Source organism: Manis javanica, chromosome 11 (assembly GCF_040802235.1).
Source record: "Manis javanica isolate MJ-LG chromosome 11, MJ_LKY, whole genome shotgun sequence".
In the NCBI taxonomy this organism is placed as follows: domain Eukaryota; kingdom Metazoa; phylum Chordata; class Mammalia; order Pholidota; family Manidae; genus Manis; species Manis javanica.
Window position 1 is genome coordinate 79,716,519 of NC_133166.1, and position 18,274 is coordinate 79,734,792.

An 18,274-nucleotide genomic window follows, 5' to 3' on the forward strand; every position below is an offset into this window, starting at 1 on the left:
CCAACAATTTATTCTGTATTTTCTACTAAAACTGATGTATGAGTGTCCCTAGCTTTGCTATACACAAAATATATTTCTGTATTCTCCGACTTGTCACAGGCTGATAAAAATGAACAGAAGCAGGCAATGTCTTCAAATTTGTGACAGTTTTCTTTCTAGCTCTCAGTCTGCCCATCTGAGCTTTGGTCTAAAAAGGATCTTTTCTGCCTTTATCCTTTGGTGCTTTCCAGTTTGTTAAATTCCCCTCTCTATCTACCTACCTACTATCATGCTGTGATTATTGTTAATAATGAAAGATCATTCCAATAATGTCACATTTCCTAAAATGCTGGCATGTTTTAAGATTTTGGATCCAATTGGGTAATAAAAGGTTTAGGAGAATTCTGGAAAGTAGGAAACTGCCAAGCTTTGAGTTGAGGTGTTTCATTGGTTACATGGGAAGGAAATGTGAAAGGGATGCTGAGTTTCTTCTTCCCTTTGACAGCATTCTCCTTTTACAGTTAACTTCGTTCCTTTGATTTAGGGGAGCTTGATGAAGGGGCCGGGAGGTATGGCAGTCAGTGTAGTTCTTGAACACCTGCTCAAGTCGTTACCCAGTAGGAATTACCTTCAGACAAGGGCTTTCATAGTGGTCACCTCAGGTTTAGAGTCCAGAGGACGGACTGCCCCTCACAGTGCTCTCCCCTCCCTCTCCCTGGGCCCTACCCCTGCCTCCTCTCCTGACTCTTCATCCCTAAACCCTAATCCTGCCGGACACCCAGAATGTGCCCACTGTGCTGGTTTCCTCTCCACTGGCCACACAATAACTCCTGCCATTTGTTTGTTCACTAACAACGCCATCAAATATTGACTAAATTCTCCCTATTTCCTAGCACTATGGGAGGACCTGGGAACAAAGAGTGAATAGGCTGGATTCCTGCTCTCGGAGACTTTAGGTTCTTGTAGGAAAACCATCATACAAACAATTAAAAGAAAGGGTCATGCTCTCATTCATTCCAGAGTATGTGGACCACAGTTTGATGGCCCAGATTTCCCGCTGCCTTGGTTCTCACAGTCTGATTTCATGGGGCTGAGAGCACGGAGGGGAACTGCTCAGCCCTTCCTAGGTGGTGGGAAGTCAGAATGAGCAGTTGCTTGAGAGCAGTTTCAAAACAGGTAAATCCCACCAAACACGGATTGAGATGCTGTAGGTGAAAGATTTCTGCAAACTGTAAAGCAATTATGTAAGTGTAATGTGAGTGCTGATTATTTGAACACCAATATCAGTGCAGTAGTACCCATTAGAGAAGAGCTTTTCAGAACGTGCAGTCAGACACAGCAATCTGAGGACACACTCATTACATATCCCAGCCTGACTCATGGTCGCCTCTAACCCAAACAACTACTGAGTTCCTAGCACAAATTCTCAGGATACTGAGGCAGGGAGGACATATTCTGGATGTTAGTCTGACCATTATATGCTCCTGTGGCAAAAATAAGTCCACTTTCATCAACAGCTGCAGAAGTCAGTTCAACGTTGAAGCCATGAGGATCTAAAATCTCGTATATTTGGAGGCCAGTTTCGAGTTCCCATACCTATAGGAAAGAGCAAGAAAAATAAAATAACACATACATCCTTCAGTTCTTATAAAAATTTTACAATATTCACAACAGCTTCAAAATTTGTATTATGCACATCTAACATCTTTCCCAACATCCTGCCTGGAGTGCTGGTTTGATCAAGGAAAGTTCTAAAAGATGTAGTGCAGCCTAATGGTTACTGAGCTATCTTGGAGTGTGTAGGTGACTGAGACCAGCAGTGACTCTATTCCAGGCAGCCCCTGGTGGTGGAGGAAGTGGCCAGTTTTATTACTGTACACATGAAGTAAGATTAGCAGCAAGATAGAAATGTAACAATTTCAAATTCAGCAGACAAAATAAATCAAACTATTTTTTCTCTGTTGACACTCATCCATATTGGCCAGGGCGCATGGGCCAGAATCTGTGCTTAGCAGCATGGAACCTGAAAGAACTCTGAAGAAGGCTCACTGCCCTTGCAAGCACTGCTCTGATTAGGGACATGGGGCCAGCTCTTGAGAGAGAGGCTGAGACTTCAAAGAAGGCTATGTAATTAGGCTGGGTATAATCAGAAAATCCAGAAACATATTGTATTTCATCAATCTCTCTCTTTGGAAACACAATAGAGACTTTAGACATGTAGTCTTTTGGTCTGAATCTGTCCCTCTTCCCAGATCTGCCTTGTTCACACGTTAACTATACTGCCTGTGAGCGGTGAAACTGAACTGACAACACAAAATGGTCATACACAGAGTGTTCAGTGACAGAGACAGCAAAAGCAAAGGTCCAGAGATGGGAGGGTGCGTTGTTCCTCCAGGGAACTGAAGGAACGAAGGTTGTGTGGCTGGACGGAGAGCAGGAGGAGCTGATGAAATAGCCCTGGGCCAGGAGACAAAGGGTGAGGGGAAGGGCAGGGCTAAGATCTGAATGAACCCAGTCTGCCCTGAGCTCATTCCCTTAACCTCTGTGTGCCCCACCCCACCCCCCCACCCCACGTATAGACAGGGTCCTTAAGGAGAAAGGGGCACGTGTATCACTGCATGAGTGGGTCTCAAAGGTCGTCTGTTTCCTAGCCTGTGTGTGATCCATCCCTAACCCATCAGGCATGCCGACTCACCTAGATGTGTCCCTTCCCCTTTCTCCCCTGACAGGGAAGGCATCTTACCCTAATGAGGGCAGTATTTCATGAGAGCAGGACAGGTTTTCGTTTTAGTTTCTCTCTGCTTTTCTGTAGGCATTATCAGAAATAAGTGAGAATTAAATTAACTCAGGAGAGTTGGGCCTAAGTGAGTCTCCAGCAGACAAGCCCAGAAGGTCAGAGATTGAGAGGGGATTAGAAAGGTCCCCAGAGGAATGCTCTCTGCTGCTGCATGCCTCTCCTTTTGGACAGTATGCATGAAATTAAAGGGTAAACACTTGAAGCAGACGCCTCCAGTTGACTTCAGTGAGAGTAATTATAGATGCAGTTAGAATGGCCAAGTACTTTGGCCTATGGGGAGAACCGCAGTGACAAGGCCAGAGGATGCAGAGGAAAGGACATGGCTATTTACATCAAACAAACCTGGGTTCATACCCCAGCCATGATGCTTACTAGTTACATGATTTGGGTCCTAGTTTCCTCATTTTTAAAATGGAGCTCTTTATCTGTCCACAGACAACTAGTGTGAGGATTGAATAAAATGATTGATTTAAGGCATTGGCACATACCCCACACCTACCTATAGGTGTTACAGTAAACATCTATAGATTTCTTTCTCTTCCTTCACATACACTCTGCCCATAGCTCAGTTAAGAATATATACACACACACACACACACACATATATATATGTTATACGCACTATTTCTCTCTCCTTGATATATGTCCTTTAAAATTCCTATTTTGATCATAAAAACTTATTTAATTGAGCATGTACCTTAACAGCAAGCATTCTGAGCTGGTTTACCATTCCTGTTACTCACGTGTTCACAAAAGCTTTAAAAACAGCTCTAATGTAGGGCCTCTACATTTCCTTAATTAGTCAAAGAGTCACCCATAAGGAGAGAAAATTCTATCTACTTTGCCTTTTTCTTTCTGGAGCCAATATGTACTCACCTTAATTATGGACTCAGAGCAGATAGTAAGTACTTGGTGAAAATATTTGTTGTAAAGCATGACATTGATTTCTCGTTCGTGAGTGTGAGGAACCTGTTTTGTATCTTGTACCATCCTAGTCAAAGGATACATGTCCATGACACTGGACCCTGGGAGAGAAATAAGAATCTCAAATATCCAATAATAGATGGTTTGAATCACAAAGGTTTTTATCCAATCAGTTGTGTTTAGAATCAGCCAATCAGTGAGATTAGTAATCAAAGCCTAGGAAATCTGAGGAGGTGAAATACTTTCATTTACTCTAACATGTTTTTCATAAATAAAGCACATATGATTCAGCCAGAAAAAAGCATTCATTTGGGGCTTTGTTTTTAAGTGCAGGCCTTTCAGATTCATTGATAGCCTCTTTTCAGCAATCTCTGGTTTCCTGTCACCTATAGTCTACTTTCTCCTCCTGCAGGGTGCCTGCTGCACATGTACAGTGATAATGGTGAGGGCCAGCTTTCTGCCGCAGGTAAGCTTCCATTTAACAGTTGCAATTTGTTGTTAGAGAGCCCCTTTCAACCAAAGACTGATAGAGCACTCTGTGAACATGGTCTTATTAAATGTAATGGATGAGAATGCTTGTGAGCCACAGCCTGCCACATCAGTATTAAATAAGGTTAACTTCGAAATTACCACATGAAGTAGATGGACAGCAGGCACCCCTTATGTGCATGTCTCTATGGGTCTTTGGTTTCAGCTTATATTAATACCATAAATGGCAAGTAGGATTTCTCTCTCAAAATCAACCATGGATTTCATTTGAGTGTAATGTCTAGAAATATAAATAAGAATCTCAAAGCAGTTCATAGTTAAAACAAAAATGAAACCTCTTATCGGTTTTATTGACATGGAGATTAAATTGCCAAAGGCCAATCTCTTGTATTGGGTTTGCCAAGTCTCTCCAAAGACATCTCAACTGAAGGAAAAGTTTCAGCAGGAATTACTAACATATTCCTAAAGTGTTTCAATTTTAAGGTAGTGTCTATTCATGTGTAAAGAACAGAGATGGCTCTTCTGGTAGTATTTCTCAGTTAGGATACCTCAGTATGGAAAGATGAGAGGACTAGTGTAAGTAGATAATCAAACAACAGCTGGGCTTCTCAGTAGATCCTTTACCATTATACTGATGGGGACCGTGTTCAAAGCGGCCACCAGAGGAGCTGGGTGTGCTGATTAACAAGTGGTAATTCTCTGTTTTTGGCTGGTTGTACTGCTACTGTGGAAACAGTGCAGTACAGAGAAAGAATGTGAATTCGGGAGTCAGAAGCTTTGGGATGGGATCCCAGCTCCACATGTCAACCTTGCACCCTTCCACTAGTCAGCTGAACTATTTAATATTCAGTTTGGTCATTTATAAAGTCGAACAAATACTAAGTCCAACCTCAAGTGGTAAATATGCAGATAAATGAAATAAAGTACATGAAAGCCCTCTGTGAAAGAACTATACAAATGGTAGCTGTCACAACAGTGACACGACAGCAGCATATTCTACAGCATTTCCAGAATGCGGTGCTGCTGTCGCTGGGTCTAGAAGATTACTTCATTTAAATCAAAGCACAAATTAAAATCTGAAAAATAGGCTGCATATAGTTCTGATGTCAGGTTGATGGCTGCAGTCAATTTTAATGATTAAGGATATGCAGAGCTCTATATTTTTGTAAACAAAGTGCTATCAGAATTACATAAAATTGCTAAGAAATCTTGATGCTCTGTTCTTTTTTTTTTTTTTCCTTGATATTTGAGTCCTTAGTTACTCAGATGATGAATGGGACTGAAATGCTAAACCCAATAATCAAACATGGAAGTTGGGTCTTGCAGTCATTAGCATGGTATTTTAAAGAAGGTGATATGGGTGGGGTGGGGGTGGGCAGACATTTGCACCTAGAGTTACGTTCTCTTCTACAAGGTGGAAAATTCCCTATCAAGCATGAAGTGCAAGTTCCCTCCAAATCCCAAAGTTAAAAATAATTATATTCTCCACTAGCAGAGACAGTACCAACCACTTCCTCCTCTCATTAGGAGTTCAGGGCAGGTGGTCAGTGGGAAAATGCTTAGGAATGACTCTGGTTGGGTGTTCCAGTTGGAAGAAGTACTCTTAATAACATTCATTTTCTTCTAAAGTCTGAGGGTATGAATTTGAACAGTGCTCAACCTGAATACCTGGTGGAGTCTTTTGTCTCTCTAGTAAGCATGTGTTTCTAAAAGGCAGCAAGAAAAGGAGGCAACAAAAGGATGCCCCAAATCTGTAGGCATCAGCACTGGGGATCCACTACCTGGAAGTCTGTCCTTTCTCTCCACTGTTCTTTGCCTAGAAGCAAAGGAAGGTAGGAGGGTCAGCACCCTCCTTACTGAGTGACCATCTCAGTATCAATGTGTGGGGCCAAACCAGCTCACTGTAGAAAAGGGGCACTGAATCATCATGCTGGCTCGGCCGCTCCAAGGTGGATCTGATTCCTGCTTCAAGAGTCAAACAGCTGAATGTGCTGTATGTGGAGCCTCAGGTTACCTCCCACTTCTCTGCTTAGCCCAAGCCACATCTTCCGAAGTTCAGGATTTTAGAGTACTGACCTAGTGTTTTCAGAGAAGTAGTTTCACATTTTACCCACTGGCCATGAAAAGACAGGAAAGGGCAGAAATGAATTAAATATCTGCTGTGATGAATCACAGTTTATAAATTCCCCTTCCAGTTTTGTTCTTCTTCTAGGTAGTGATCAAGTGCTGGTTTAGAAAAGGCTAAGAAGTCATATAACTTTTGTTTGCCACTAATTGGGTGCTCTCACCTGTGACAAGCATGCCGTGGTTGGAATCATATATCATAGAATAAATCTGCATGTCTCCTGGCCCTCCCTGGCTGTCGTGGAAGACTTGTAATAGTGAAAGAGTCTGTATATCCCACACCCTAAAAACCTGGGGAGTAAAGAATGCAGTTCACCACTTCAACACTTTACCTTCCCTGCTCAAAGCTATTTAGGTGAAGCATTTTCAGTATCGGCAATATGCTCTTAAAAACTTGCAGCACAGTATGATTTACATGGTGAGCACACATTTGCGAAACTCCACTTTGGTTCATGGTTCAATTATTGTTCATTAATATCAGAGGAAAATAGCAGCAGTGATTAAAAATTTGCTTAAAGGAGCTATAATTTTCTATCATTACAGAAGGGAAGAAAAAGACATAATATTTAGAGGAGTAATAAAATACTGCTCATGACTTACAGTTCAATTAAAGCCACATTTCTCATTACACTGGATTAGAAAACAATATACTTTATATATTTTACATAAACTTTATATATATAAAGGTTATAAAGATATATTTTAAGCAGAGGATTTCAAATTACTCTTCCATGACTTAGATATAAGGGAACATCTTACTAAATGAGGTTTCTAAGAATTCCCTTTCCTCCTGCCCAGAGATACGAGAATTAGACAAAGCAGTTTTTAGGGATAGCGTAGATACAGTAGGAGTGTGGGGAAATTACCTATTAGAGTTCTTTGAGAAAGGAAAGAGAACTATGTAATTACTTAAGTATAACTTAGATTGATATAAGGGAATAGAAAGAACAATGAAATACAAATTCAGCAAAACTAGGTCAAGTTTTCCCTTTGTCACTTGAAATAACTGGTCTTGCCTTCTTCATTATTCTGGTGGTGTAGCAAGTTTCAGTGTGATTGAACTTCAAAAATAAGGGTGATTTGATCAAAGATGACCTTTACTAACATGCATCAGCCTTAAATAATATTTTTACATTGAATTTATTACTAACCTATTATATTGGAATATTTGTTGAGTAAATGAGTTATTTTATAGAACTACATATAAAACTTTTAAAGTAGTTTTATTAATAGAGATACTGACTTCTTATTTGAGACACTTGTGATTGAGCTGAGTTAAAAACATCACTATGGGGAAGACAGGTTGGTCCTTATGTGTAGTAGCATAAAGGTGTCTAAGTCCTGTGACTCAAACACTGGTACAGAACTTTGGCTCAAACATATACTGTTGGTAGGCCAGTTTAACTGAGAACTTGTATAATGGAAGTCATTCCCTTTGTTCTAGTAAAAATGCAGATTGGGGAATATGTGGAGCATTGAACTTTATCAGTCTTTTGTATCAGAGAGTAAACAAGCATAATGGACTAGGAATGTGGGGTCAGAGCCTAGAATGAGGGACAAGCAGGGCAGAACCTAACAGCGTACTCGAGTGCCAAGGAAACTTAGCTCTTCAAATAGTTTCTGATTTTATTGCTTTAGCTGAGATTCATTCACTGTTGGCAGTCTTTCAACTGTATGTGTGTATGCTCTGAACTGTGGTTGGTGGAAAGAATAGGGGACAAGGCAGAAAAGGTTTGGGGGGGTCAGTTGTAGCCCATCATTTAAATTCACTGAGTCCCAGTTTTCTTGTGTCTGGAATGGACCTAGTAACCCCAGCACTCTCCACTTCACTGAATTTATATGGACATGTTTTGAAATCTGTGATGTTTTTCTGTAGAGTAATTCTATTTCTTTTTTTTTCACACTTCTCTCCTCTTCATTACTCAGTTCTTTAGGGCTTTGTGTGTTCTTAGTGATCGCTGGGCAGGCAGGAGGCACATGGGCCATCCTCATCATGCCCAATCTGCCCTCTAGGCTCTTCTGCAGCTCTCTCCCCATAAGCCATCTTTGTTTCTGTCCTACCAAACTGTTTCCAGTTCCCTGAAACCCTTTCTCTTTCTGGTCTGTATGCATACTCTTCCCGTCACCTACAGTGTACTGTCAACCCCCTTCTCTGTCAGCTACCTCCTACCCTTTCTCTAAATCTGTCAAACAGAAAGAAGGCAATAGACGCTAATCACATCACTATTATCCAATGCATGAAAAAGTGCCCTCTCTTTCTTGGTGGATGTTTATTATGAGTGACTAGAGCAGAATATCTGATGCTTAGGAGGAGCTGGTCTTAGAGACATAAAAGAGGAGTTACGAAAAGATGCAAGCAAACATGATGTGCAGAATTCATTATACATCAAATAACTGTAGAACTCTGGGCTAGGTGCTGTAAAAGCAAACGATCAGAAGTTCTATTACCGTTCTTGAATAGATTTAAATCTCAGCAGGAAAGTAGATAGAAGACAAATAATTATAAGACATTGTCAAAAATACTCAAATGGAACCTTGGCATTGTGCCATGAAAAAAACTGCACTGACAAAAATCTTTAGACTTGCATTATCATTTAAATAGAGGGAGGGCCATGGGAAATCACTATTTTCTGATTTGTCAAGGGAAGCTGGGATTTTGCCTGTCTTCCTAATTTTACCCAATGGCTTTGAGAGGCTAATAAGATTTTATTCCTCAAGTGAATCAAATCAGGGTTATATGATTTTCCATTAGAAGATCTGAAAATATCTGAGATTATCAAACTCTTTTGAGAGCTAACATACTATAGACAAAGGGTATGTTTGAAAACTAGGGTATGTAAAACAGCTCAGTAAAAATGGTAGGTATTCACCATTACTTGTATAGGGGATTTAGTGCAAAAATGTATTAAGTTCTTATAACTATCTTAATGAGAATAAAAGTATTTTAGCTATATAGTACCAAAACTGTTAATTTTGTTATCTTGTTCTGACATTTTTCCTGTATGTTAAATGGAAAATGGAAAATGAAATTAAGATACCCAGCATATCTCTTAAAAATAAACTTTTAAATTACCAAATTATTATTTGTGCCCAGTAGAAAATTTCAAGCTACACAAAAGCCAGAGTCCCCTTTCCTTCCTACCATTCCTCTGGGGCTGCTTGGCTCTATTCTTTAGGTTAATCATTGTTGAAAGATACTGCCTTTGGAGGCAGACTACCTCAGTTGAATCCTGCTTTAATACTTACTAGCTGTGCAACCTTGGGCAAATCACTTAACTTCTCTGAGCCTTAATTTTCACACTTGGAAGGGAGTTTAGTTTATACCAGTACCTCTCTCAAAGAGTTGTCACGAACATTAAATGAGGTCACATACAGCATGAACTTACACCTGTATTAGGGCATGTTTACCTAGATTTACCCTTTTCTTTCTAATGACTGCATTCTGTTGTATGAATGCTTCATATTTTATTTTAATTAATCCCCTATGATGGACATTAGACTTATTTCTTACTTTCTTTCAGGAAAACAATCATGAACCCCTTGTACATGGAACTCTGCTTAGCAGTGTAAACATGACTTCTTGATAAATTCCTTGAAACAGGATTTTTGTGTTAAAGGGTGTGAACATTTAAAATGTTTTAAGATATTGTTAAGTCAACCTTGCCTTTTGAGAAGATTATAGGCAGTTTGATGACTTCTTGATTTCAGTTTGCAAAACCAGCTTCATTATGTCCCACTGTCTAAGAGAATTGAATTTGATATTTTTTGTCATTCCTGTATTTTGTCATCAGAGATTTTTTGGCAGCTTTGCTTTATTTACTCAACTTAATTTTTAATTCTTTGTGAGCAGAGTTTATATCAAAAGAGGTATAGGCACAGGGCCTGATACAACATTAGATACCTATCAGGGGCCTTTATATTGGTTGACTCATTTTAACACAGCAGGAAGTCAGGATTCCCAGTAAGACAGACCTGAGACACAACCAGTTTGCCAGCCAAAGAATAATGTCAGGCTTTTTCAGGAACCACATTTACTAAGAGATGAAGGTTGATGTCAACAGAGTACTCAGAGAGTTACTTTAGGTAGGCTGTAATCATGTGTTTGTGTGTGTGTGTGTGTGCAAATGTGAGTGTATTTATATGCAAGGGGTCTGAAGGTTCTGAAAGCTCTTGTGAGTTGGGCAGGGGAGGAAACAGTCTGGAGGATAAAATAATATTATAAAGATACTTTGCAACACAGTAAGAGCCACATAGGAAATAATCCCAACTGGCAAAGATCAGAAACAGCATAGTGTATTTTAAGCCTGTGCAATGACAACAAAGTGTTCCAGGTTATGCAAATAAAGAGTAATATACACAAATAAAAGGAGCTTCATGTAGGGACTGGTTCTCCATTGTCTCTGTAGGCACATTAGCTCCCCATGGCTCAATACATCAACAGATTGTCAGCGAGCTGCCTTGGGGTGACAGACGAAGGAAAACAACAAAGCCTGTACATAAGCAAAGAGCATTGCAAGTTGAGTTCTGAGTCCCAGAGCAAATGCCTTCATCCCTTTTCCTTAGTTTGTGATTTTTATTTCCAGTTGGCCACTTACATTTTATTAGCAAAAGTTTCCTAACATATATCTGTCTTTCCCAAAAGATTTTCCAGCAGTAATTGAGGAAAGGTTTACCCAAGTAACTCTTACTCTTGAAGTTGTTGCAAATCAGTTTACCCAAAGGAGAATCTCCCAAGTAGCAGAGCAAGGACAGAAGGTGGCAAAATGCTGCAAGTAGCAAAACCCTGCTGTCAGTGATGGATGCTTCCAATTATCCAAAATGTAAAGAAAAACCCAATCACATCAAGTATAATAATCCCATGCCAAAAGGAAGCACAGGGAGCTAAAGGCAGGAAAGACTTGTGATCTTTACAACTTAAAGATAACATATGTGAAAGAGTTAGCTTTTCCTCCTATCCTTGGTCTATTTCAAATGCTCACATTTCTCATTCACCAAAGAGAGAAGAACTCCATTTCTCTCTTAGTAAAGGCTTCATGAAAAGCATGATATTTCACATAGATTTAGAGGGTAAATAGAATAGCTCAGTACTGGAGGAGAACCAGTGCAGACAAATGTGGGAAAGACAAAGCTTTTGGGAAAGAGTTGGGTGAAGCTTAGGCTGTGTGAAGGTGAATAATTAGAAACAAAGCTGAAAAGGTATATGATTCCAGGCCATAGAAAAATGTAAAAACTATAAAAAGAATTTGAACATTATTTATAAGGCATTATTTGAAAAGTATTTGCTTATTTTGCCCTTTGAAGATGAAGTAGGAAGGCTCTGACAAGGTTGCAAGTGGGTTAGAGGATGATGACCATGGCAGCATAATATCTGGGTGGTTTGGCACGGAAGAGACTGAAGTAGGAGGACGGCAAGTGCCTTCTGATATGTTACCTTCAACAAGGAGGCCCTTGGTGGGACTGAACCAGGGTTATGCCTGTGAGAAAAAGAGCGAGGTGATCAATATGAGGCCAATTTCATGGATTTGGGAACTGGCTAGGGGTAGGCTTAGGGAAGCAGCAGTCTCAAAAGTGACTTTGAAGTTGCTTATGGTTCACAGGAAACAAAGGATGCCATCAACAGCTAGAGGAAAATCAGAAGTCAGGAACAGGAGATTTGAAGTGGAAAACAAATTCATTTATAGATATGCAGACATTTTTTAAAGATAAATAAGTACTGAATGGTTTGTAATTGGGGAAAAGAAACCTTAAAGATAGTGAAATTAGGGATAAGAAGGTAAATCACAGTTGATGAAATAAGGTACTCATTGGGCAGCACTGGGTTAAGAACATACAACGAGGGATTTGATCAGACAGGAAGACAAGTGCTTGTTCTTGGGCAGGAGGAAAGGAGGAGAAAATATGGAAAACATATAGAAACATTTTGAGGTTCAGTGGGGAGGTTAATGAACTAACCTCAAAATTCTCAGTTAAATAGAAGGTGAGAATGGTAGCAGGGACTCAGGGAGAGTCGAAGAGGTTTGTTTAAACACCCTGTAGACTTGATAGGTACTCAGCAAGAGATGACTATAAATGACTGAGGAGCATCTGAAGTAGGGTTTTATCAAAAGCTTCATCCTATTCTGTGCCACATACCACACCCATAATCTGCACTGTGTTCAGAACGTGTGGATAGAACAATGTAAGTATCATCCCCACTATGGAGAGAAGAAAGCATATGAAAACTGCTGACATTTATTGAGACCCAGTTACGCTCCGGCACTGTTACATGCTCGCTGGCCTGATCTCATTTAATCCTCACACCAGCCCTGTGGGAAAGTGCTCTGTTATCCTGCTAAACTATCTCAAGTGACTTACCCAAGGATACAACTTGTAGTTGTCGGAGTCAGGACTTAAACTTAGATTTACCCAATATTTGAGGCCTTTCTCTTAGCTACACTGCCTGGATGCAAGTCAGTAGCATAATCTTCACTTAGGACATCTTAGATGTTGTCATTGATAGGATGAAGTTAAGCTAACCTGCAGGCCAGGCTGGAAACCCATCTGGTTTGCTCTGATCTTATTCACCTGGAACTTGATTTTAGGACGTGCTCCTTGCTCTAAGGCTCACCCATGGCCTAGTCAAGCTTTGCCATTCCTCAGGTTCCTTCATATCACTTTCAAAGTGAAAATTCAAGAAAAATAGCTACTTTTAAACAACCATTTGCAATCTGTTACAAATCATCAAAGCATGTGTATTTTTCATCCTCAAGGAATAAAAGAAGAAGAACCTTTGGCAGCCAGAATTGTGCTCCAGAAGGATGCTGATTACTCACTCCCCTTCCCTTTCTTTCCCTTCCTCCCTCCCTCCCTTCCTCCTTTCCTTCCTTCCTTTCTTCCCTCCTTCTTTTTTATTTCTTACACCAGTATCACCAATATTGCAACAAACATCCTTTACATAGATCTCTGGGCACTTTTCTGATTATTTTATTAAAATAAATACCCAAAAGTTTTTACCAGTTTCATCCCAAAAGCACTATGTGCACATGTCTGTTTTCTGCCCTTACCTGCTTCTCCTTTTGATCCCCTACTGATTCGTTAAAATTTTTGTTTGTTTAAGGATATTCTTCCAGTTTCTATGATTTCTGTTGCATGCCTGCACCCTCTGCTCTCTGTCTTCAACCTCTTTTATTTGCACAGAGAGGCTGTCTGAGGTTGGGGGTGATAAGGGATTGGCCACATGTAGCCACTAAGGAGCTGTGTGACTTTGTGCAAGTTATTTAGGGCTCATTTTTCTTTACATGTACACAACTGCAATAATTACTTTAAAGGTTGTTACTAACATCTTATGAATTTCATAGGTGAAATACATAGCACAGTTCCTGGCACTTAATGAGCATTTGATAAATTAGAGCTATTGTTGTAATTTAAAGAAAGTTTGAATGTTTATATAGTCATATAAGTTATGCTTATGAATTACCTTAAGGCTATATGAATATTCCACTGTATTTTCTTCTAGAAAACTCTTAAAACTTCTATGGTTTTGTATTTCACATTTAAGATATTTAATACATATGAAGTATATTTTACTATTTATTATGAAGTGATGATCTGGTTACATATTTTCTCTTACGTGGTTAATCAGTTTTCACAACATGTAATGAACAAGCCGTTCTCTGCTCACAGATTTGAAATGTGACTTATGATACACAAGATTCTTGTACACACATGAACTAATTCTTGCATTTTCTCTTTTGTTTTATGGGTGTGTCTGATTATGCCTTCTCTGACTACTACTCTGTTTCATTTATTACAGCTTTATAATATGTTTTAATATTTGACAGGGAAAGTACTATCTTAAATTATATTTTCCAAAGTACCTAGGATATTCTTGTGTATCAGTATTTTTACATTAACATTAAACTCGGTAAACTGATACTTAAATAATCCTGGATAATATTAAATATATAGCTTAATTTGTTGGATAATGTCTTTTGTAGTCTAGCATTCCCATGCAGTAACACAGGATGTCCTTCTGTTCACTCCTTAAATAGAAGTACCTCAGAAAAACATCACAGTTATCTTAATGCTAATAGTGAATATTGCTTGTTAAGGTTATTTCTAGGTATTTCATAGTTTTGCTCTTGTGAACACTACCTCTTCTAGCATTTTGTCCCTAACCAGTCACTACTTTTACTTAGAAATGTATTTTTTTCATAAATTGATATTGTTACAAGCCACCCTATTGAATTTACCTGTTCTAATATTTTTAAGCTGATCTTATTGAACTTTCATAAAATAAAACAATACAAGACCATAGAAATAAGAAACCATAGAAGTTTTAAGAGTTTTCCAGAAGAAAATACAGTGGGATATTCAGGAGGCAGTCACATTACTTGCAAATATAATAATTTAGTCTCTTTATTTCTGATATTAATAGCTCACTTTTTCATGTCTTATTACATTGGTTGGAATGTTTACAGCAACAAAAACAAAAATCCTTATTTTTTTGGCCTTTAGTGATGCTGCTGCTTTCTGTAATGGGAAGGCCTCTTTTGTTTTACTCTTGAGGATAGTATTGGCTCCCTGCCCAGTGTTGCATTCCTTTAGCTCATCTTTAAACACATTCTTTCATATGCCGTACTCACTACACACAGAGAGCAGTGCCCCATCATTTCCTTATCCACACTAACATTCTTTTTCTCAGTGCCTATAAACTATTCAGTCAAAAATTGTATGTGTTCTGGATTTTCCAATAGTTGGTTTCAAGTTTTGTTTCTGTGTTTCTGTTACCTTTGCAGAGGAAAGGCTGATGACGTGTTGATCTTTCTCATTTGTTACAATCTCAGTGATAGTGAACATGTGCCCCACAAGTTTCCCCACAGGCTTGGTGCTGATGTTGGGATGCCATAACCGGAGCACTTTATCATTCCCTAAAAGGAGGGACAAGGAGAGATGATTTCCTCAGGTATGCAGGTGGTCAAAGTTTACCCCACTAACTCCTTGTCTTTCTGCTGACATAAAAATCATAGTCTGCTTCTCCCACAAAGCCATCTATATGGATCGCTAAGAGGCTGGCCTTAGTTTAAGGAGCTGCTGTTTCTTGTCAAGGAAAAGTACTTGTAATAATTATATTTACACATACAAATGTGAGCTCTTGTAAATATCTTATGAGTCCTTTTCTTGATTCACTACTTTCCTACCCATTCATGCAGTAATGTATCATTGATACTTTATTTACTTCCCAAGAGCACTTTAGACAGCTGTTCTTTTGTTTTCACATTCTTAAATTATGCAAACATTATAATAATAAAAGAAATCAAGGGAAGAGGAAAATTGCACATAATCTCTACCATTATAATAGATCAACTGTCTTCATTTATCCCTTTTCCCTTCTGGCACATATCTGTAAATGTATATAATTTACATGTAGTTATCATCATAGCATAGATACTATTTTTTTAATTGTTAAAATCATATGGGTACGTGGTAAAAGATTTAACAGTAAGGAAGGATATAATTTAGGGGAAAAATGTCTTCTTTCCCTTTGTAATCCCTACTTAAGTTCCCTATAGGTAATCACTGTTACCTTTTTTTCTCTCTTTTGCAAGTAGACCTTTTATTTCAGAGTTAAGAGTAACACTTTCCCATTTGTTTTTAAATACTTTGAATTATTTTCAGGAAGTACTTAGGAAGATTTTTCAATAACAAAAAACATTACTATTAACATTTTATCTTTGATACACATGTAAAGTTATATTTTAAATGCTTCCAAAATATATAAAAAATTGTTTTTATGCATTTTTAAAATTCAAAACTGTTTTAATATGCATTTTTACCAAGAAGTCACAGCATGCTCTACTGAATGCACAGAGAGAGAGGCTAAATTGAAATTTTGTAGAAAGGATTTGTCATCTTGTGATTATATGTATATTGGAAAGAAAGTTGATTTCTCTCCTTTCTTCCAGCTATTTTGAGATATAATTGACATACAACATGTTAGTAAAAGTTGTGCAATGTGATTATTTGATATAAATATGTATTATAAGGTGATTACCATGATAAGGACAGTTAATACCTACATCACCTCACACAGTTATCATTTTTTTTTGTAGTGAAACTTTTAAGATTTACTCTTTTTTCAAATTTCAATTATACAATACAGTATTGTTAACTATACTCACCATGCTGTACATTAGATCCTAGAACTTATTCATATTATAACTCAAAATTTGTACCCTTTAAAAATATATATATTTAAAATTATATATAAGTATTTTAAATTACATATATATTTTATTTAAATTATATATGTATTAAAATGTATATATAAATAATTTAAATTATATATAACCACTATTTTTTTATATTTATGGAAGATCATGGGCCCATGCCTTCATAATTATCACTTTAGCTCCTACATCAAAGTTTATTAACATTTGTCCATTGATAAGTGGTTCTGTTAATTCTAGTTTTTCACTTTATTCAGCAATAACTACAATAAAAAGTTATTTATATGTTTTTTTTCTTCTTTGGGATTATTTACTGAGTATAAATTCCCAAGAGTATGATTACACTATATTAAGGGCTATCAACATTTTTATGACATTAAAACATATTGTTTGGTTGCTTTCCAAAATGGTTGTACCAAATTCCAAGGCCATCAGCCATATGTGATAATACTAGTTTCATCAAACTCTGGCCAGCACATGGATTTACATCATTATTTATAATATTTGCTGTTTTCCAGGTCTAAATAACACTTTATTTTAGTTTAATTTATGTGATAGATAATGCTGTTGAGTATTTTCTCCCATGTGTGTCTGCTAATTGTGTCTCTTCCTGTGTACTGTTTGACCATATCCTTTACCCATGGTCTATTAGAAATCTGATAATAAAAAATAAAATTTAATAAAAATTTATTATCCTATGCATACACACACCCACGCATCTTGTTTTATGACACAGACTGGCTTGCCGTTCACCACACCCATATTGTCTCTTACCATGTATGCAGCTACATACATTCCCCAGATTCCTTGGCAGTTAGATTACTAGCTTTTAGCTGGTGAGTGATGAGAACTGATTTTAGATTTTACATGAAGAGGAAATATATTTCCATTATCTTTGAGTCATTTTACATTTTGGGGTTTATTTGTTACACCAACTACCATTACCTGAACTAATGCATAGTTATGATCTAATTGTCTTTTTAAACCATAATCTAAACTGTGTATAATAGCTTACAAAATATTGAATATTTTTAAGACATTAGATTTTCTATTTCACAAATAATTAAATGCCATCATGGAAGCTGAGTCATAAAAATATCAAAGAATTTTAAGTTGGGGCACTAGAAGTTATATAATCCAACTTTTTTATATCACAAAAGAAGGAAACTAACTCCTAAAGATTGATTTTAATTAAATGCTTTAATTATTTAATTTAATTTAGTGATTTAAATGTGATTGGTTCAATGTTATTTACCAAATACAGGAGTAGGGCCCTCATGATGGGATTAGTGACCTTAAAAGAAGAGACACCAGAGAGCTCTCTCCCTCCCTCTCACTTCGACTGGAAGGTGCAGAGAGAAAATGCCACCTGAAAGTTAGGCAAAGAGCCCTCACTAGAAACTGAATATGCCGGCACGTTCATTGCGGATTTCTATCCTCTCAAACTGTGAGAAAATTAATTTCTGTTATGTCACCCAGTCTATGGTATTTTGTTGTATTTTGTTATGGCAGCCTGAGCCGACCAAGACAGCAACCAAGGTATTTTAAGGACTATTGTCAATGGGTAAATGGGATATCTTCTTAAATTTAAACCTCCTTCTTACCCTTATTAACAACAAAAAGAAAATATTATGAGAAATTACTATACACTTGGCATTTTGTGCTAGATGTTGAGGATACAAAGAAACTCTAGGTACTAACCCTACCAAAAATCTTTCTCAAAAGACCAGCATTTAAACCCTTTTAGACATAG

At 37.8% G+C, this 18,274-nt stretch overlaps 1 protein-coding gene across 1 annotated transcript in view; it reads right to left on the reverse strand.

The window, feature by feature from the left end:
• The window catches only part of WDR64 (WD repeat domain 64), a 103,083-nt gene that overhangs the window by 39,520 nt on the left and 45,289 nt on the right, over positions 1–18,274 (reverse strand). Inside the window, exons 9-12 of the mRNA XM_073215737.1 lie at positions 15,083–15,222; positions 6,478–6,604; positions 3,653–3,801; positions 1,452–1,575 (exon numbers count right to left, since the gene is read on the reverse strand). Coding sequence (XP_073071838.1) covers positions 1,452–1,575; positions 3,653–3,801; positions 6,478–6,604; positions 15,083–15,222 — 540 coding nt within the window. The remainder of the gene's footprint in view (positions 1–1,451; positions 1,576–3,652; positions 3,802–6,477; positions 6,605–15,082; positions 15,223–18,274) is intronic.